The following is a 22019-nucleotide window of genomic DNA, read 5'->3' on the forward strand; positions in this document are numbered from 1 at the left end:
GAATCAAACATAAAATAAAATACTCTTTTTTTTAAATTTGGTCATCTTCTGTTGAGATAAGAAAAGATAAGAAAACTTTAATATCGTCAGAAACCAGAAAAGTGTTGATTGATTTCTATATAGTTATCTTATAGAAACTACAGGCACAAAGGTTAAACACCACATGTGAAAAATATCAAACCACAGTCTGCACTAACATATTAAAAAAAAAACAACACTGAAAATACTATTACTTGAGATCAAGGAGTCATTATCATTATTTCAAATGCCTGGAGTGTAGAGGTTCATTAAAGAAATGAGTTATTAACATGTTCCTTAAATTAAGGCAACCTTCTCTCAATTATTGTCCTTCTTGCTCTCAGAAAAGCATTTCCTGCCTACCAGGAGTCCTGCACTGGTTAGTCCTTGGGACTCTAGGAGCAGAGTTTTTCAGCTCCAGAAGGCTTCATCTTTGAAAAAATGTGGTGGTTTAGTCACTAAGTCTTGTCCAACTCTTGCTACCCCATGGACTGTAGCCTGCCAGGCTCCTCTGTCTGTGGGATTCTCCAGGCAAGAATATAGTGATTGGTAAAATACCTTTGTTTGGGGTTTTTTTTTGTTTGTTTGTTTTTTACAAATTTACAAGAACTTGGAAAGTGTTCTAGAAAGGTGGTCAGTTAACAAGTAGAGAGAGCTCACCCTCTGTGTCTGCGGTGACCTATTGTAGGATGAGCCCCAGGACCTAACAGACCAGATGCTGAGACTTGCAAAGGTGGTGGGGCTCATTCGAAATGACTGATGGCAGTGGTGGCAGAGAGAGCGATCCTGCACCAATGGCACTAATTTAGACTCTAATTACGTATTGACACAGTGATCGGCTGAACATCCAGCTGTTCTCCATCTCCAGAGTACAGGTCTTCTTTCTGAGTTTGTTTTCTTTGGACTACCGCTGGAATCCAGATGCAGCCCAGATACCTTCCTCCAGTTTTTTGGTTGATCCATCCCTGCGCCTCCTTCATCTCTGTAGGAATAGAGTGTATGTATCTCCCGAAAGTAAGAAGGAAGAAAAAAATTATAATAGCCAGCATCAAATATTTGATAGCATTCATTTTCTTCTTTCAGTTCTTCCATCTAGAATTTGAGATTGAAGGTGAGAAGAAAAGCTGTGACCACCCAAAATGTAAGCCCTGAAGGCTCCGAGGTCCAGGGAGGAGGGGACCGTTTTGGAGCAAGTTGGTCAGAGGCTCTGGGAAAAGCATCTGCTCCTGAAAATTGGGCCAAAACACTAGAAGAAATGGAAATGTTGCAGCAAGAGGGAAAAAATGAATAAGTTCTTAATCCTTGAGCTCCCTTTTTTTCCTAGCTTTAATTTTTCTCCAGATTTCTGCAAGCCTAAAGCATTATCTTCCCTGGTACTGAAAGTCATATTCTATTCCTAAGGCTCCAGATGACCTATTTTTTTCTCCCAGTCATCAAAGCTCAGTGAATACCATTTTGATGCTTATTTTTGCCACGTTGACAAAATTCATGCATTATCCTCTAAGCGTGTACTAAGCAGCATGTCTTAGATGAAAGACAAAGACAGCCAGTCCTTGTCATCCAGGACTGTACAGTTAGCTAACCATAGGACACCATTATGCAAACCACCAAAACCACTCTCCTGTCTTCTCCCACCACTAACCTGTGCAAATCACATGGCTGGGGCATCTTTCTCTCACATGGGAAGACTCATCACTTATGAAACAGAAGAAGGACACAAATGTTTGCTGCACCCTCTGGTGCCCACAGGCACATACTAGTTGCATTTGTATTTACAACCTCATCTAACCCACCCAAGTTGTTGCTACTGTCGTTTAGTCTGATTCTTTGAGACCTCATGGACTGTAGCCCACCAGGCTCCTCTGTCCATGGGATTTTCAGAGCAAGGACACAAGAGTGGGTAGCCATTTCCTTCTCCCGGGGATCTTCCCAACTCTGGGACCGAGCCCGCATCTCCACGTCTTCTGCATTGCAGGCAGATTCTTTACCTCTGGGCCACCAGGGAAGGCCCCAACCTGGTTTTAAGGAAAACTGAAACTTCACGTGTTGCAGGATTCACGAGGGCAGATCTAGCATTCAATTTTTAGTCTAAACAGAGGTCCCAAACCCAATTTCTTGCCATTCTACCGCACATTCCCATAGATAGCCAGGAACAGCTATTCACCCACAGGCATGTGCTGGCAAGGTGGAACTACGTGAGTCTCCAACCCAGTTAACTCTTAGGTCCTGACAGGTAATGAGTTAAGTGAAACAGACAAGGTGCAACACTCAGGGTATTCTGTGCAACTTCTGCTTTAAGGATTAAGTTTAGCTCAGAACAGCACCTGATTGTTTTTATTGTGATAAAAGCCACAAAACATGAAATGTACCATGGTAACCACTTTTAAGTGTTTGTTTCAATGGTATTAAGTCCATTCACACTGTTGTGCAACCATCCCTACCTCCCTTCCCCAGAACTTTCTCATCTTCCCAAATGGAAACTCTATACAATAACTCAGCAACCCTTCTCCCCTTTTCAGGTGATACAGTGTTAGTGTAGAGAAAGGCAACTGAGTTTTACCTGTTGGTTTTGTATCCTCCAACTTTATTCAATTAGTGCTCACAGGATTGTTTTGTGTTAGAATCTTTTTAAGCAACTGTGTCCACGGCTATCATATTATTTAGTCATGAAGAGTGTACACTATCCAATATGGATTTGTGCAACTGATATTTGTTTTCAGCAGACCAGTAGGCCCTTTCATAGCCCTGGGACAATATAAGGGCAAAATACCATTGTCGTCCCAAAGCATAGCTGTATCCTAATAAGAGTTTTCGTGTTCCCCCTGCTATGAATACATTAAAATGCAGATGCAATTCTGCCAAACCACAGGGCATCCCGGGGGCTTAGGAAAGTGGGTAATGCAGAATAAGGACTGCTGAGCTGGTGTGGGGTCTCTACTGTCTGAAGACCAAATAGATGGGCCTGAAGGGCTCACAGTGGAAATCACATACCAGCTGCAAGTGTCCTCACTCGAGACCTCAGTTGGAAGGAACACTTTTGAGAGTCACACATGCACAGTAGGCCTGTTCTGCAAGCCTTGTTCAATCACTACTCTCAGCAGCTGCAGCAGGCTCTTCTTATCTGCCTGCCTTCTCTCAGTGTCCAATCAATAACCTGTTCCAACCTCAGAAAGGCCAACCCCCTGTCTTCCACCTTGCAGAGAACACTGATTTTGTTTAAAAATCCCATCTTTTTGGCAAAGTAGAGACCATATTCCATACACACTGCTTCATTATCAGTCCATGATTTCCATCCCCTTTCCCTACTAATGTCTGATAAAAGCTGGCTTCATGCCCTGCTTGATCCAGATCTTAGGTCCATTCTGCCATTTCTCCTTTCCTGAGCAGAAAAGTCCATGCACAAGAGGCCTACTGTGTATTTAAGCTATCTTAGATGTCTGGAAAGTGTGTAATGGAAACCCACGAGAAGGGCAATGGTTCCCCACTTTAAGAATATTTTACCAGGACAAATACTACTTCCTTTCTCCAACAATGAGAATTATTTAACTATTAATTAATATTATTGAGTAGATGTTTTTATATTAATATTACAATTAATTGATATTTAATTAATTATAACTCATTTTTTAAATTATTTGACTCACTTTTTTAACTTTGGCATCTTGGAAGCTCAGAGATAAATTTAAATGCTCTATAATAATAATAATATTAGTCTAGGGTTGTGGTGCCACTTTTTTTTTTTCCTTATGCACTATTATTCATTTACTTAGTTATGTTTATTTTATAACTATCTGTTTCAAGTCTTTTTTACAAGTTTATCACTCAAACCAAAATTTGTTTTTTCAGAGTTATCTTGTAAATGTCATGAATATCGGATCACTTACATATCAGTATCTCCAAACTGCACAGTTCTTTGTATTGTACTAGTTGACAAATTCTGAGACATGTATAATCCCAGAGTTTTTGCTGAGAACTCAGACTTAAGTATCCTTAATACAATCAAAATCACCCCTCTAGGTATTTTAGAAAGTTTAAAATTATTTCTTCTGGCCAATTTTAGAAGACTTAGAGAAAGCCTTGAATCTGGAATTGGTCATTTCTATTTCAAGGTCTCTGTCTAGGGAAATTGTTGTTCTTTTCCTGCTTGCTAGCATATAAAATCCTAATTGAAAAACCTTTACACCTGGTTATGGCATGCATTTAATTTTCTTCTGTTCTATTAGGGACCTGCCTTGGTTAGGGACGGAATGCACACTGGAATCTCAATGATTCTGTGACTTAGTCTGTGCCTCAGGGTAAGTTCAGCCCTGGGACGCTAAGAAACAGCCCCAGATCCAGGTCATTCGTGTCTCTTCCTTACAGTCAAGAACGGCAACCATGCCATGCCCCAATTTAGAGCATCTACAGGTTCAGTTCCGGAGAAGGCAATGGCACCCCACTCCAGTACTCTTGCCTGGAAAATCCCATGGATGGAGGAGCCTGGTAGGCTGCAGTCCACGGGGTCTCGAAGAGTCGGACACGACTGAGTGACTTCACTTTCACTTTTCACTTTCATGCATTGGAGAAGGAAATGGCAACCCACTCCGGTGTTCTTGCCTGGAGAATCCCAGGGACGGCGGAGCCTGGTGGGCTGCCGTCTATGGGGTTGCACAGAGTCGGACACAACTGAAGCGACTTAGCAGCAGCAGCCAGGTTCAGTTCAGTTCCATTCAGCGCAATTTATCAAGTAATTTTCCAGTGTGCTAGGCATTTTCAAAGTCTCTGGGAGTATAACAAGGAATTGGACTCAGTATCTACCTTCACGGATCTCACAAAAAGAGAAAGGTTAGTAAACAACTCGAAAATCAAAAGCAAGCTGTACGCCAGGCTGGAATGGAGCACAGCAGTGAAGCTTGTAACCCACGGGGAGGCAGGACGGGCTTTCCAAAGCGTGTAGTTTAAGTAGCCATCACAGAACAGTCCATGGGGGAATCCTGATGGAGGTCAAGGCCCAGACATGGGTCAGAAACCTGAAGGATTCAAGACAGGGTTCTCAACTTGAGCCTATAGGGTGGCTAGTGGTAAAGAATCCACTTGCCAATGCAGGAGATGTGGGTTCCATCTCTGAGAAGGGAAGAGCCCCTGGAGAATGAAATGGCAACCCACTCCAGTATTCTTCCCTGGAGAATTCCATGGACAGAGGAGCCTGGTGGGCTACAGTCCTTGAGGTGGCAAAAAGTCCAACACGATTTAGCGACTGAACGTGGATACACACACACACACAGAAGCACAGAGGGTCCCACCGCTGGCCAGCAGGGAGGACCGTGATCCCTGAGAGGCTGAGTGATACTGAGGCTGTGAGGCGGGTGCTCCTGTGCGCCCCTCAGGTCCCAGCGGGTGGGCTTTCTCCCAGCCAGTCCATCTGTGAGAATAGATAATGCTGCACATCGGAGTCCTCGGAGGATTGAGGCATTTTCTTTGGTAAATCACCCAGAAAGGCCTCATCCGGCTTGCATTTATTGCTGCATTATCATATGGTTCCAGCACAAGGTGTGGCCTTCGCATTGACAGAGCAAAACTGAGGCAACCCAGAGGGTAGGGCACCGGGAAATGAGGGCAGAAGCTGGGGGTTCCAGCCCCATCGCCACCTGCCGAAAAGGCAGCCCTTTTCCTTGAAGCCTGTGGGAACCCCATGAATGGATGCTGGTGATCTTTAGAGAAATCTACAGCTTACAGTAAAAGGCCTTTTATTTTAAAGGGCATCCATTTCTGCCAGAAATTGTTAGGGGAATGAGGCAGGGGATAGAAGCAATCAGCAATCGAAAGCAGATAAATGAAGTGTTGGGTGTCCTTCCAAGGGCCTCGGCCAGGTCTGGGGGCTGCAATATGCTCCCCTCCTGGTCCTGGTCTTTCTTGGGAAGCCCAGCATCTTCTCCTCCCCTACCTCCTCTCCATCCTTGTGGGGGCCTGCCTGGCTCAGGGCTGAGCCCCCCCTCCTTCAGGAAGGCTCCTTTCTTGTACTCATTTCAGGGAAATGCTCTGACCAGCCCTGTCCTTGTCACCTGGGTTTTCCCAAGACTCGGCCACAGAAACCTGATCCTGTCTCAGATGTTCCTGCATCCCTGACACCATATTTCTACCTCCCCTCCTTCCTTTAGCTGAGTAGCTTCTATTTTATCAGCTTGAAGGCAATGGCACCCCACTCCGGTATTCCTGCCTGAAAAATCCCATGGACGGAGGAGCCTGGTAGGCTGCAGTCCATGGGGTCGCTGAGGGTCGGACATGACTGAGCGACTTCACTTTCACTTTTCACTTTCATGCATTGGAGAAGGAAATGGCAACCCACTCCAGTGTTCTTGCCTGGAGAATCCCAGGGACGGGGGAGCCTGGTGGGCTGCCATCTATGGGGTCACACAGAGTCGGACACGACTGAAGTGACTTAGCAGCAGCAATCTGAATAAAATGGAATACATATTCCACCTATGAAAATAATGCCAACTATATTTCCTCCTATTTTCAAGTGACTTTTAGAAATAATATCCTATCAAAGAATTGCTTTCATATCTGTAAAGAGAAAAAAAATTCTTTATCATATAGATTGTACCTCTTATTCTCCTTCCTCCAGGGAGACCTCCTTTGAGTCCAGGTGTGAAAGAGCTCCTGGGGAGGAAGCAAAAGGGAGAAAAATTAAGAGGAAAGCTAAGCCTTGAAATAGCTAATCATATTTATATAGAATGTTTTCTGTTCACAAAATAAGGAACCCCAGTTCACTGACTCTCACTCAAACCTGTGAAAAACAGGCGTAATGAGCAACTGGCCCAGAGATTCAGGGCCAGCGGGCAGAGAATTTCCCCCATTTTCACCACCGCCCCTCCAAGATAGTGTTGCCAAGTCACCCACCTCAGCCGAGTATGTCTTCCCACCACCCAAGGCCTGCAGGCACCTGGCCTGGAGGCTACCAAAGGTGTCCCTGACTCCCTGAGGCCCATGTCCTTCTGTCTGGTACGCCATGGCCACAGTCTCCTGACTTCCCTGGCCAGCTCTGCACTCCCCAGACACCCCAACTTCAGCCTCAGCTGCACCTTCAGCTCTGGTTCGTGGCTGGGCTGCCTCTCCCAGGACACAAGCTGTTTCTCCTCCACGCTCCGCTCACAGGTTGGAGCAGCGTCTGCTTCCCACACTGACCTGCTGTCCCTTTGCTGCTGCTGCTAAGTCACTTCAGTTGTGTCCGACTCTGTGCGACCCCATAGATGGCAGCCCACCAGGCTCCCCCGTCCCTGGGAACCTGCATTTGTGTCCTCAGCACCTGGCACTTCATCAGTGTCAATGTTTGTGTGAGGATGGAGTGGAGGGAGAGACACAGGAGGGAAGAAGGGGAGCACTTGGGTCTGGGATGCAGGTTGCAAACCTGTTATCCTTTTATCTTTGGACGATGGCACCAAGCACTTGTGTTCACACCCGGGCTGACTGGTGTGTCCTCCCAGGTCTCTCCTTGGGACCCTCTTCCATCAGGGGCATTCTTTTCATCTCCTTCTACCCCATACAGGCAGAGTCTTATACCAGAAAGGACCTTGGCTCTTAGGGTCCATCAGCACAAATATTAACGCCAACTTATGTCATCATGAGTATCACATGCCGGTGCCCCTCCCCTGACAGATCCTTGGCTGTGCCGCAACCATGCCACCCACCTGACACGGCCACCTGCCACCCCCCAGCGCACCTCATTCTTCTTCACTTTATTTACCCTGGGTTAGTGTCACCATTTTTGCATCCTCTGGGCCCCCTTCCAAGTCCTCTAAGCATGAATAACTCTGAATGCGGGTGAGTAGACAGTAGCCTTCATTAGAATTAACACTTGACTATAAACCCCAGGGACCCAGACTCTGTCACTCTCCCACAGATGCCCTGATCACAGATCCTTCTAAATAGGCCAGTGACTGTCAATACTGGTGACACTGGCAGGTGACTTGTGGCCATCACATTTACACGCATGGCAGGCTGCAGAAGTACCTTGAGACGCAAGGGAAGAGAAACCGCCACAGACTGTCTCAGATGCTTCGGCCGGTGCGGCTGAGGCATGGCCAAGTGCAGGAGCTGGTGTATCCATGGGTGGGGGCCAGCCTGGACCAGGGTGCCATCTTGCTCTTGCGAATGGCTACTTGCTTAAGACCCTGATGCTGGGAAAGATTGAAGACAAAGGGAGAAGGGGGCGGCAGAGGTTAGAGAGCATCACCAACTCAATGCACATGAGTTTGAGCAAACTCCAGGAGATGGTGGAGGACAGAGGAGCCTGGCATGATGCAGTCCATGGGGTCGCAAAGAGTCGGACATGACTTAGTGACTGAACAGCCTGCTTCCCTGAAAATGAGCCAGCCTGTGGAGGCGTGGCCCTTGTGCTCCTTCTTAGATGGCTTTACAGTTGACCTTCAGTGGGTGTGTTAATGCACAGATGTCATCCTGTGCACAAGACACGCCACAATCACACTTACCTGTGGGCTTGTTTCTTTGGGCTGCCCTTGTGGCTCAGTTGGTAGAGAGTCTGCCTGCAATGCGGGAGACCTGGGTTTGATCCCTGGGTTGGGAAGATCCCCTGGAGAAGGGAAAGGCTACCCACTCTAGTATTCTGGCCTGGTGAATTCCGTGGCCTGTATAGTCCATGGGGTCGCAAAGAGTCAGACACGACTGAGGGACTTTCATTTCTTTCCTTGCTTGGGTGGATGGTGACAGGGCCTTGGGCTTTCATTCAACAGTGAGCACCCTGAAACCACTTCAGAAAGGGTCCCCAAAGGGGCCAGCTTTCATCAGTGGCCCAGAATGTTTCCGTGAGTGTAGGGAAGAGTGTGAGGAGTTTAAAGACAGAAAAAATGTGGGTATAAACCCTAACCCGGCTCCTTATTCAACATGTGTCCCTGGGTCAGCTGAGGGGTTGGAATACAAAAGCCCCTAGACCAAATTCAGCCCACCACCTGCTTTTCTTCTGTTTAACTCTTGTCTATGGCTGTTTTCTCCCTACAAGGGCAAAGCTGAATGCTTCGGACAGAGAGCCAGGGCCTGCGAAACCCAAAGTATTTCTTATATTTACAGAAATGTTTGCTGCCCCTTAGTGAGAATATTTCACTCTCTGAGCCTCAGTTTCCTCATCTGTAAAATGGGCAATGATACTTACATCAAGGGAGTGATGCTGTGAGAAATAAATGGAGTAATGAGTGTGGAAGGTGAGCCACAGAGCAGTGTTTGGTACATATCAGGATTTTTTAAATTATTATTTTCATTTTGCTCTTGTCCATCTGTGTCTCTTTTTGCAGAAGGTCACCTGGCGCTGTCCTTGTTTCCTCCTCTTTCAGTTCAGTTCAGTCACTCAGTCGTGTCCGACTCTTTGCGACCCCATGAACAGCAGCACACCAGGCCTCCCTGTCCATCACCAACTCCCGGAGTCCACCCAAACCCATGTCCATCGAGTCGGTGATGCCATCCAACCATCTCATCCTCTATCATCCCCTTCTCCTCCCACCCTCAATCTTTCCCAGCATCAGGGTCTTTTCAAATGAGTCAGCTCTTCACATCAGGTGGACAAAGTATTGGAGTTTCAGCTTCAACATCAGTTCTTCCAATGAATACCCAGGACTGATCTCCTTTAGGATGGACTGCTTGGATCGCCTTACAGTCCAAGGGACTCTCAAAGAATCTTCTCCAACACCACAGTTCAAAAGCATCAATTCTTCAGCACTCAGCTTTCTTTATAGTCCAACTCTCACATCCATACATGACCACTGGAAAAACCATAGTCTTGACTAGACAGACCTTTGTTGGCAAAGTAATGTCTCTGCTTTTTAATATGCTGTCTAGGTTGGTCATAACTTTCCTTCCAAGGAGTAAGCGTCTTTTAATTTCATGGCTGCAATCACCATCTACAGTGATTTTAGAGCCAAGAAAAACAAAATCAGCCACTGTTTCCCCATCTATTTCCCATGAAGTGATGGGACCGCATGCCATGATCTTAGTTTTCTGAATGTTGAGCTTTAAGCCAACTTGTTCACTGTCCTCTTTCACTTTCATCAAAAGGCTTTTTAGTTCCTCTTCACTTCCTGCCATAAGGGTGATGTCATCTGCATATCTGAGGTTATTGATATTTCTCCCGGCAATCCTGATTCCAGCTGGTGCTTCCTCCAGCCCAGCGTTTCTCATGATGTACTCTGCATATAAGTTAAATAAGCAGGGTGACAATATACAGCCTTGACATACTCCTTTTCCTATTTGGAACCAGTCTGTTGTTCCATGTCCAGTTCTAACTGTTGCTTCCTGAACCTGCATACAGGTTTCTCAAGAGGCAGGTCAGGTGATCTGGTATTCCCATCTCTTTCAGAATTTTCCACAGTTTATTGTGATCCACACAGTCAAAGGCTTTGGCATAGTCAATAAAGCAGAAATAGATGTTTTTCTGGAACTCTGTTGCTTTTTCAATGATCCAGCAGATGTTGGCAATTTGATCTCTGGTTCCTCTGCCTTTTCTAAAACCAGCTTGAACATCTGGAAGTTCACGGTTCACATATTGCTGAAGCCTGGCTTGGAGAATTTTAAGCATTACTAGCGTGTGAGATGAGTGCAACTGTGCGGTAGTTTGAGCATTCTTTGGCATTACCTTTCTTTGGGATTGGAATGAAAACTGACCTTTTCCAGTCCTGTGGCCACTGCTGAGTTTTCCAAATTTGCTGGCATATTGAGTGCAGCACTTTCACAGCGTCATCTTTCAGGAGTTGAAATAGCTCCACTGGAATTCCATCACGTCCACTAGCTTTGTTTGTAGTGATGCTTCCTAAGGCCCACCTGACTTCACATTCCAGGATGCCTGGCTCTAGGTGAGTGATTACACCTTCATGATTATCTGGGTCGTGAAGATCTTTCTTGTATAGTTTTCTTGTGTATTCTTGCCACTTGTTCTTAATATCTTCTGCTTCTGTTAGGTCCATACCATTATTTCTTTTCATTTTGCCCTCACTAAGCTCCCTACCATCCAGCAGAGAAAAACTTAAAGGAAAAAAGAGAGTGATTGTGAAAAAATAAATGGTGTGGGAAACAAACTGACTCTAAAGGACTTCCCTGGTGGCTCAGACAGTAAAGTGTCTATCTACAATGCAGGAGACCTGGGTTCGATCCCTGGGTTGGGAAGATTTCCTGGAGAAGGAAATGGCAACCCACTCCAGTACTCTTGCCTAGAAAATCCCATGGACGGAGGAGCCTGGTGTCCATGGGGTCCCAAAGAGTCGGACACGACTGAGCAACTTCATGTTCACATAAAGGAAAATTTAACTCTGCTGGGGATCTCAGATTACTTATTTTGTGTCTTTTTTAAACATCTGCATTGGATATTTCTTTTTTATTAATATTCATGTATTTGTTTTTGGTGGTGCTGGGTCTTCATTGCTGCTCAGACTTTTCTCTAGTGGTGACGAGAGGGGGCTACTCTGTAGTTGTGGTTTGTGGGCTTCTCATTCCCATGGTTTCTTTGGCTGCAGAGCACGGGCTGTAGGCGCCTGGGCTTCAGCTCTTGCCACATGTGGACTCAGTAGTTGTGGCACACGGGCTTAGTTCTCCACCGCATGTGGGATCCTCCCAGACCAGGGATCAAACCTGTGTCTCCTGCTTTGGCAAGCAGATTCTTTACCACTGAGTCACCAGGGAAGCCCTATTTTATGTCTTATGAGTAGTCATTTCTATCATCTTTTTATGTTCAGTGTAAATATAGGTTGAAGTTTGTAATATTGTACAAAGAAGGGTGACTCCTTGCCTTCTCCTAAGAACAGAATGTTTTTTCCCTAGAGAAACAGTATTAGATGTTTTCAAATTCTTACATACAGAATGTTTGCTTTCCTGGGAATTTTTGTTTTTTAATCTAAAGATAATTTAAAAATTGAAATGGGCTGCAGCTACGCAGGGTCACCTAACTTGTGTTTTTTCCATTCAGAAGGAAATCCCAGTTGAGAGAGTAGCATGGAAACATGTACATTACCATATGTAAAATAGTGGGAGTTTGCTGTGTGATACAGGGCACTCAACCCAGTGCTCTGTGACAACCTAGAGAGGTGGCATGGGGTGGGGGGTGGGAGTCAGTTTCAAGAGGGAGGGGACCTATATATATACACACATACATACATATATATATATGGCTGATTCATGTTGACGTATGGCTGAAACCAACACGATATTATAAAGCAATTATCTCCCAATTAAAAATTTTAAAAAAGAAAGGAAATTCCTTTTCACATGTCTTAAAGAGAAGAAGACACTTTGGTTCTTCCCACAACTTTCTTCAACTGCTTTCATAGTAAAATATTTTTTTAAATTTCCATTCAGTATTTCCCTTATCAACTCCTTAGCAGCCTTACAATTTGCCTTGCAAAGAAGCTGAACTCCTTGGGATGGATTACGAGGAGAATGCGTATCCCTACCAAAATTAAACATATTAAAGCATTTAAATATTTTTAATCAGAACTATTACAAGGTTTAAAAAAGAGATAAAACGGTTTCCATGCAAGGAGATTTCGAACATCTTAGACCCAGTGGAGTTCATATGACTTTTCTTTGCTTTACCTCATTCCACAAAGATCACAGCATAGGCGGTTTTATGTTTTTTTCAATTATTATACTCTTTCAACTAGGTGAATTCGATAAAGAGTCCAGCCAAGTGGATCTCTGGTTTTTATATCTGTAACTAAGAGACAAGCTCTAAGCATGCTGAAGAAATGGAAAACCATTCTGGTTTCATGACCTGCTACTCTTTGCTCTATAATCAGCTTGAATTGGGCAACATTTTTCCACAGATTAAAAATCCAGGTCCAGTGGTTAGAAATCCATGCTTTCACTGCCCAGTGCCTGAGTTCGATCCCTGAGAGGGGAACTAATATCCCACAAGCCTAAAAAAAAAATCAGAAAAATTAGGACTGTTTTAGTCCAGAAAATGTGAAGATGAAAAAGGCCTGGTTTTCCTTCTAGGAGCTTGTGCTTCTGGTCAATTTTGTGAAAAGAACCAGAATGGGACCCCTTGACCTGGGAACAAGCATGTTCAAGGGGGGCCTGAAGGAGCGGGTGTGATAGGAGCCCTCAGAGCCAGAGCCTGAGAGGCGGCACCACTCCAGGATCACCTTCGCCCCTCGAGGTTGTTAGCCCTGGAGTTCTACACCTCGCACACGCTAGTCTATACGTCTTCTCACCTGTCGTGAACCCCAATCCGATCCCAGCCTGTGGTCGTGGTGCACAGTTTGGAATCTGTGAATTTGGTTGTCTGCTTTACATCAGCTCAGGCAAGTTATTTAGCCTCCCTTTGGGTCTTTGTTTCCCTGAGTGCTTCCAAGTGTGCAGAGTGCAGGGTGTGGTGTGCGCTTGTAGTCAGCAGGGGGTGGGGTGCTGGACTCAGATTAGGGATTGGGACTGGCTTCCCTACGGAAAGGAATGACGCTTAAATTCTCACTGAGTAGTGGGGTTTTTTTTTTTTCAAGTTTGAGCACAGCATTTTCTATCTTCCTAGAAGAGGGAAACCTGGCAGGGTGGCTGGGGGACCGACTTAGCCGGAGGAAGTCGGGCCGAGAGCCACCAGGCCAGGCTTCCCAGGAAGAGCGGAGAAAACATCAGGTCCCAGCACAGCTCTTCTGTCTCCCAGTAAAGGAAGACAAAGCATTCGGAAGATTCAGGAAGGCGCCCGTCGAGGTGCTGTCAAGAGGCGCCCCCTGCCGACCAAAACTCACACTTCCCTCGGGAAGAATTTCAGAACTTAGGCCCTTGAGTTGACTGAGCGTGCAGGGTTTATCTGTTCTGTGATTCTTTCTGCTAGTGTATATGCTTGAAATTTTACACAATAACAGCTTTTTGAAAAAGCCCTTTCTCACTAGCTGCAGTTCGGTTGTGAACATGGGTCCTAACCCTGAGACCAACCCTTGGCTGGCCTGTGTTAAGGTTGAGGGGGCAAGGAGAGCTGCCCTTCTATACTCCTTAAGGAGAGGGAAAGAGTCTCTGTTTAGAGTGCGTGGTTCAGTTCCCTGAACCTCCTACATCTAGGGAATTAGGCTATAAATCCACATAAAGCATTCTCTGGGTTTTTCCAAGAATTCTTGTTTATGCCCAAGCCACAAACAACACAACGGGAGAACAGATTTTATTTCGTAATGTTTTGGCATTTGCAGCTCAGACTGAAGTTGCAAAAGCAGAAGAGGAGAGCAATGAAGAATGGGCAAAATTTTTGCATATCTCTTCCTGTGGTTCTGACTGTATTTAGAAGCCTTCCTTCCTTCTTTCCTGCCTGCCTTCCTTCCTTCCTTCTCTCTTTCTTTCTTTTCTTTAGGTAATGTACTCTTCAAAAACTGTCCAGTGATAAAAGACAAAGCCTATGGAAACATTCTAGATTAAAGTAAACTGAAAGGACGAGCCCACGTGGTCTCAGGCGGCTCGGATGGTAAAGAATCTGCCTGCGATGCAAGAGACCCGGGTTCAATCTCTGGGTCAGGAAGATCCCCTGGAGAAGGGCATGGCAACCCACTCCAGTATTTTTGCCTGGAGAATCCCGTGGACAGAGGAGCCTGTTGGGCTACAGTCCATGGAGTCACGAAGAGTCGGATAAGACTGAGAACACACACATACACAAGTATTGTTACGACTCGTGCTACGGGTCGTTATTAATAAACTAATTGCAGGGCAGACTGATCTGACCTTTCAGTGACAAAGTGGAATTCTCCCTCCCTCCTGAAGGAGGTGGTGTGTTTTAGAAGAGCCTTCTCCACATCAGGACCACAAAGGTGACGTTTCAAGTGTAGTAGGTGGAGCATGAGTGGAGGGAAGCAGTAAGAATATATTTTTTTTTATCTGGAAACATACTTTTAGGGGGAATACTAACTAAATGGGCTCACTGCCTAATAAGAAAAACAGTTGATAAGTGATTTCTGCACAATGTTTAATCTGTGAAAGATTACAGGACGAGTGACAATGAGCAGACATTTCTTCTTCGAAGCAGAAAGAAGCTGTAGAAAGAGTCCCAGATCACATGAGGGCGTAGAGCACACCAGGTGCCACAAGAAACCCCATGGACTCCTTGCCTTATTTTCAAGAAATAATTAACTTTCTTTGGGGATTGAGCTACATTTATTCCTGTTTAGAACCAGAAAGGTAACCAACGAGCCCCTTGCCTTTCCTGTGATTATTAGTTCCTTTCAATCACAGCATCCCAGAGCTGACAAGGAGCCTTGGAGATTATCCACCTTCTAAATGAGGATTCCAATTTAAATCATTGTCCAAAGTCATGGAGGTCATCAGTGGCAAAGTTGAAACAGCCACCCAGTTCTATCAACATGCAGTCCACAGTTATATTCCCACCAAACAAAACGACCTCCGGAATCTATTTTTGCTGAATACACAGAAAGCTAACACCCCTCCCCGTTTCCAGCCCCCACATCCCATTCTCATCGTGAGGAGCATTCTCATCAGCTCCATGTCTTCTGCATATGGTGGGGGACCGTGGAGGACAGATCCTAGGAGTCCCATCTACAGTCCAGCTAAAACTCAGAGAAATGAAGTGCTTTGCTGCGGTGGAAGCTAGCCTGTCCCAAACCCCCAGCCCCATGTGACTCCTTTCCAGTGTGTTGCACCTTTGACAGCTTGTCTTCCTGCTTGCCTTTGTAGGTTTCACAGCGGCAGCCTCCCTGGTATCCCTGGCTTGGGCCTTGGCCTCCTACCAGAAGGCCCTACGGGACTCTCGTGATGACAAGAAGCCCATCAGCTACATGGCCGTGGTCATCCAGTTCTGCTGGCACTTCTTCACCATCGCGGCCAGGGTCATCACCTTTGCCCTCTTCGCCTCGGTTTTCCAGCTCTACTTTGGGATCTTCATTGTCCTTCACTGGTGCATCATGACCTTCTGGATCGTCCACTGTGAGACGGAGTTCTGCATCACCAAGTGGGAGGAGATCGTGTTCGACATGGTGGTGGGGATTATCTACATCTTCAGCTGGTTCAATGTCAAGGAAGGCAGGACACGCTGCAGGCTCTTCATTTACTATTTCGTGATCCTTCTGGAAAACACAGCCTTGAGTGCTCTCTGGTACCTCTACAAGGCTCCCCAGATCGCGGACGCGTTTGCCATTCCGGCTCTGTGCGTGGTCTTCAGCAGCTTCTTAACCGGCGTGGTTTTTATGCTGATGTATTATGCCTTCTTTCACCCCAACGGACCCCGATTTGGGCAGTCACCAAGCTGTGCTTGCGAGGACCCTTCTGCTGCCTTCGCTCTGCCTCCAGACGTGGCCACGAGCACCTTGCGGTCCATCTCCAACAACCGCAGTGTCGCCGGCGACCGCGACCAGAAATTCGCAGAGCGAGATGGGTGTGTCCCTGTCTTTCAGGTGAGGCCCACGGCCCCATCCACCCCATCCTCTCGCCCACCACGGATTGAAGAATCCGTCATTAAGATTGACCTGTTCAGGAATAGGTACCCAGCGTGGGAGAGACACGTTTTGGACCGAAGCCTCCGAAAGGCCATCTTAGCCTTTGAATGTTCGCCGTCTCCTCCTAGGCTGCAGTACAAAGACGATGCTCTCATTCAGGAGCGGCTGGAGTATGAGACCACTTTATAAAACGAGAGGACTTGGAGGGGCCACGACCTCCAGACAGAGGGGTGACAGCAGGGCTGTGGCAATAAGGAAACTCTCCCCTAGAGCAGGGCGTTGGGCTGTGAGACTCCCAGTTTGACCCTCATCGGATACGTGTCTGACCCTCGGACAGCAGAGTGCCCGCTGCTGGCCTCTTTTCAAAGAGCAGCCCCAAGACCCTCCTACTCTGTCTGAAGGGAACAGCCCAGCTCAGTGGGACTCCTTGTTGCCGCCAACCCCTCCAGCTCAATCTTCAGCACATCCATCCAAGGGTACTGTTGTGATGGGAAATACTGCCTCCAATCAGTAGGGTGTTTGGATGAGTTAACTGATCTTTGCATAAAAATATACTGAATCACACATACACACGAGTACACACACACTAACACACATGCCAATCCTCTGTCAAAACAGTTTAGGTGATTTCTCTTGATGCAAAGCTGTGATTCCTGCAGGAAAACTAAGAGAGAAAACATATCCCTCAAGACTCCAGAAAAACAAAAAACAAACAAATAAAAAAAAAATATAGTGAAGCTTAGAAAGAATTCATAAACCATCCTCATGTGAAAACCTTACCCAATGGACAGAAAACCCAAGTGTGTTTACACATGTATTAGAATTGATGAAATGGTTCATTTTCAACACACATCAGGATTTTTTTTTCATTTTAAATTTTCAGTTGAGAACATCTCCTATTACAGAAATCCTATGCAGCCCATGGATGGCTTCTGACAAGACCAAGGAGCTTGATACCTTAGTGATGTAAGTTCAGTGATAATCAGGATGCAGTATTCAGTTGCAAAAACACGTAATAAAACCACGGAGAGGAAGTGGGAGCAAAAGGCAGAATGAGTGTCTGATTTCCTGGCCTGTGCAGCTCACACGGGAAGGTCAGGGTGGAGCGGCGGGAGAGACAGCCAGTGTTCAGGTGCAGGAATGGAGGTTCTATGTGATGGCGGGCAGGCAGGATTTCAGAATACGCCATGCCACACCCTTCTAGTGCCAAAGTCCATCCAACACGAGACTGACGGGAAAGCCCTGAACGGCTGAGCATGGGTGGCGTGAGCCCCACCAAAGCAGAAGACTGCTCAAACAGTCAAGTCCTCTTTGTGTAAAGGTGACCCTCTCCCCCCACCCCCAAGGTCGAAGTGATGTGTCTTTTAGAGGCTTCGGGACACATTTTTGTAAGTATGAGCCCACAGGTGCAGTGAATATGCTGTGAGAAAACCCTTGTGAACTGATTGAGGGCTTATCACTAGATCCAGCTAAGATCTGTATTTCAGTCATTTTGTAAAGTCCCACTCTTACAACAAGCTTCTGGGTTTTAAATACCTCTGTCCAGCAAGTAAACATTCCCCACTTTCTGTTCCCAGTGTCCCCCCCCACCCCCAGTCATGGTGCTTTTTGTTGCATTAAAAGTGCCGGTCAAACTTTGATAGTATTTTTTTATAGTTGGTGCAGAGTGGAATAACTCATGGATTATTTCAATATTTTTGTAATAAAAAATATAGGGTATACATATAGGCATCATCACTTTTTTTATAAACCTGGGATCGTTTAAAATACTTTAAGCATCATAATTACTTGGGATGTAGAAACTGGTCCACAGATCCCATCTGCCTGCCTCAGCAGATCGAGAACACATGTTTCTTGCAAGATCATCCTACTTTGCCATGTCGGTGCCCCCAGGAACCTGGCCAGGGGTGCTATCAGAATATCAGGGGACAAGAGAATCAGCTTAACTAGAAAGGGCTTGTCAAGACTGGCCAATGTTTCCCAGGAAACCAATGATGGAAGTGATGACTCTTCCATCTCTTATGACAAACCTGACCACAGCGGGCAATGTCTTGGATGTCCTTTCCCAGTTTTATATCTACCCAACTGATGCACTAAATATTAGTCAAGTCACTTTTTAAAAAAAAAAAGTCAGTTTAACTTAATTATTCAGTTATCTGGACTGTCCAATTCACTTAAACAGTCAAGTTCTAGAGCCACTACCTGTCATGACTGTGTCGTACAGAGGCAGCCGTCCCTATGACGACACCCACAGCAAGTGACAGAGGGCTCGAACTAGGACTTTTTTTGGTACTAAGTCCAAAGGCAGTGTTTAAAAATTAGATGATTTTTATCAGTAGACGTATTTTCCTAGTACTCCATGATGGATCCTCCAAGCAGCAGTCCACTAAAAAATAATCTTTGGTTTGGATGTGAAAACGTTACCTGGTCACCAGGAAAGGCCCAGAAAGATGCTCTTCCTGCCAGCAATAGGCAAAAACATTCCACTCCCCACTCTAGAAGGGAAAAATGATTATATTGGCAAATTCTTCACTTTGGTGCCAGCCCGTGGGTCATTAGCTTCATAATTAATGATCTTTTGGAAACCAAATTGCTCAGTTGAACTATCCCTTTGATTCCATGAGTAAATCGCAGATGATAATGTCAGTCAACAAACACAACAGGTCCCATCACTCTTCGATCATGTAAATCCTAAGTTATTTCTCAACTTGATCCTTCGTTTAACAGGTGAAGAATCAAAATGAGCGTGGTGTGACTAAAAAAACGCTGTACTGTGCTTTGTCTTCAAAGTGAGAATGCAGTCAGGAGAGTGCAAGAAGTTTGATATTTTCAGTGATTTTACCAAATACTGTAAATACTCTGTTATCCAACATACTTAAAAGGTGAGGGTTTAATCAAAAATACTTGTTAAGGAAATGACATCTCCACCATGTCATAAATAACAAGACTTCTCAAGATTACCGTCAAGAACAACACGACAACAAATGTTACTTCCAAGGAGAATCATGGCTTAATCTTGCTTCCATGATTCAGAAAGCACTGTGTTGCCATCGAGCATGTATTTGTTTCAGATACACTGATAACAGAGCATTTCCAGTATTAGGATTTAAAGAGACATTGTCAATGTACAAAGGAACAAAGTTTGATTTTCATATTTATACTCTAGTGTAAACCCTAAGATTTTATTTTCAGTTGACCACTAAATTCTCCACAAGAGTAGCTCAAGAATCCAAAAGGAACAGGCCTTACAAATTGGAACCTACAAATTTGTTAGGATACAAATCAGAAACACTGGATTCTTTATCTGTGAGCTCCAACATCATGTGCTGGGTCTGTTGGGTCACTTGGGGGAGGGGTGCGGTGAAGGGTCTGTCCTTAGTAATTAATTTTGCATAGGACCATGAGTTTTCTAAAAGGAAATATTATAAATCTTCTTCACTTTTAAATGAACATTTCTCAATGAAACTTAAGTTGAGGACTGTATGTATCCTAACCACACTGAGACTTTAAGTATTTGTGTGGAAGAAAAAAAAAAAAAAAATTTCACTGTAAGTCAAAGTTTGGTCCCTCAAAATGACTATGTCCTTTAAATCTTCTCCCATTCCTGTTGTTCTTCTTAACTATGTACTATCTAGTTCAGTAACCTGGACTTTGTAGACACTTTGTAACTCTTCTTTTATGATGTTGCTGTGAACCCAACAAATGAAATAAATTCTCCTACCGACATGGCAAGAATATGCAATTCAAGTATTAGCAAAAGAAAAATACAGAGATGATCTGAAGATGTATTTATACTTAATTTCTAAATGGCCCATTTCTTTGGCTCTATGAATAAATGAAGTAATAGCACTGACCAATTAAAAGTGAATAGGAATAATTGAAATCTCAATGACTTTTTAAAAAAAATATTGTATAGACGTGTGTTTAGTATGGATAACACACATATTACATATAATATATGTACACACTCAACTAATGGATAAAAAGTAAAATATATACTGTTGTTAATGCATATAAATGTATGTTATTGACACATAAACTTTTAGATAAAAAGTTTTTTCCCGCTCCTTTTCAGCATCAGCTTAAGTGTAGAATCCATGTCTGTAAGACATCAACACACTTGAACTTGGGTTGGAAATGTTGCTGTTCAGTCACTAAGTCATGTCTGACTTTTTATGACCCCATGAAATGCAGCCCACCAGACTTCCCTGTCTTTCACCATCTCCCAGAATTTGCTCAAGCTCATGTCCATTGAGTCAGTGATGCTATCTAACCATCTCATCCTCTGCCACCCTCTTCTCCTTTTGCCTTCAATCTTTTCCAGCATCAGGGTCTTTTACAATGAGTCAGCTTCACATCAGGTGGCCATAGTATTGGAGCTTCAGCTTCAGCATCAGTCCTTCCAATGAATATTCAGGGTTGATTTCCTTTAGGATTATCTGATTTGATCTCTTTGCAGTCCAAGGAACTCTCAAGAGTCTTCTTCAGTTGGAAATATCTAGATATAATTTAGCATTTTTAACTTGAATGAGTTTTCCCACTCCTCAAGGAGCTTGTTTTTAGAGAGATGAGAATACCTTTGAGTCATTTCAAAGATTCTTTCTCTGAACATATTGAATGGAGTAAAGAAAACATCTGGTGTCCTTAGCAGGATTATGTAAGGTTATGTATTTGCCTTTCAGTGTACCAAATACCATTAAGGGAAACAAGTTCTGACACAATGTTTGGACAAGAATCCAGAGATTTTTTTTAATCTGATGAACCATTTCTGAGATTACATATATGTTCCCCGGCATTCTCTTGAGTCTTTGCCCTTAACAATTGCTGTTTCCGTATAAAGTTTGGATGAGGTGCCTGCATTTTAATGTTTTTCAAGCCTTTAAAAAAAAATATCTCAGGCTGTCTTTCAGAAAAACAACTCAGAGAATGGTTGATGTGTGCAATGCAAACACAGCAGGACTGAGGTGGTCATTTCTCTAATTTCAGTGATGGGCGCAAATCGACTCATGTTTGTTTATCTTCAGCAACTCAGAGTCACATTTGAAAACAATCAAATTGTTGGCTTCTGTCAGCTTGTGACTCATAGCACCCTCCCCCCCACTTCTACCCATCTGAAGCAGGAGCCTTTTAAACTGGCTAAGGATAGGCCATTCCTCTCTATCACCCCAACCCATCCCTCCGTTCTAAGTTTCTGGTCCCCACTTGTATCAGACCATCTGGACATTGGGGTGGCACCTCTTCTCCTTCACTGGGCAGGCTGCACTGTCTCCCACAAAGTGCTCTCTGTGGACATTTGTCTTGTCCAGGGGCTATCCTAAAAATGAGCTCATGGAAAGATGCAGTAAGTGTCTGTGATCAACAGCCTCCAAAGTGAAACTGTGGCATGTGGGTGGAATTGTATAAAAACACAATGAGCCATTTAATTTTGCTAATTGTAGCAATTAGGCAAGCTCTCACACAGCAGAAAGCCAAATGGAGGACGTGGCAAACAGCCGTTTACCCACAGAAATGAGGGGTTCGGAAGTTCTCCCTTGAGTGTTTGAGACATCGTGTTGTTTCACCATCCATCTGAAGCTTTTTCTCTAGATTCCGTAAGGAAAA

General features: G+C 44.7%; 1 protein-coding gene across 1 annotated transcript in view; it reads left to right on the forward strand.

The window, feature by feature from the left end:
- Positions 1-19959, forward strand: part of XKR4 (XK related 4) — a 315520-nt gene extending 295561 nt beyond the window's left edge. The window contains exon 3 of the mRNA XM_027560999.1: positions 15661-19959. Coding sequence (XP_027416800.1) covers positions 15661-16607 — 947 coding nt within the window. The 3' untranslated portion in view covers positions 16608-19959. The remainder of the gene's footprint in view (positions 1-15660) is intronic.
- Positions 19960-22019: the final 2060 nt, after the last annotated feature.

This window comes from Bos indicus x Bos taurus, chromosome 14 (genome assembly GCF_003369695.1).
Source record: "Bos indicus x Bos taurus breed Angus x Brahman F1 hybrid chromosome 14, Bos_hybrid_MaternalHap_v2.0, whole genome shotgun sequence".
Taxonomy (NCBI): domain Eukaryota; kingdom Metazoa; phylum Chordata; class Mammalia; order Artiodactyla; family Bovidae; genus Bos; species Bos indicus x Bos taurus.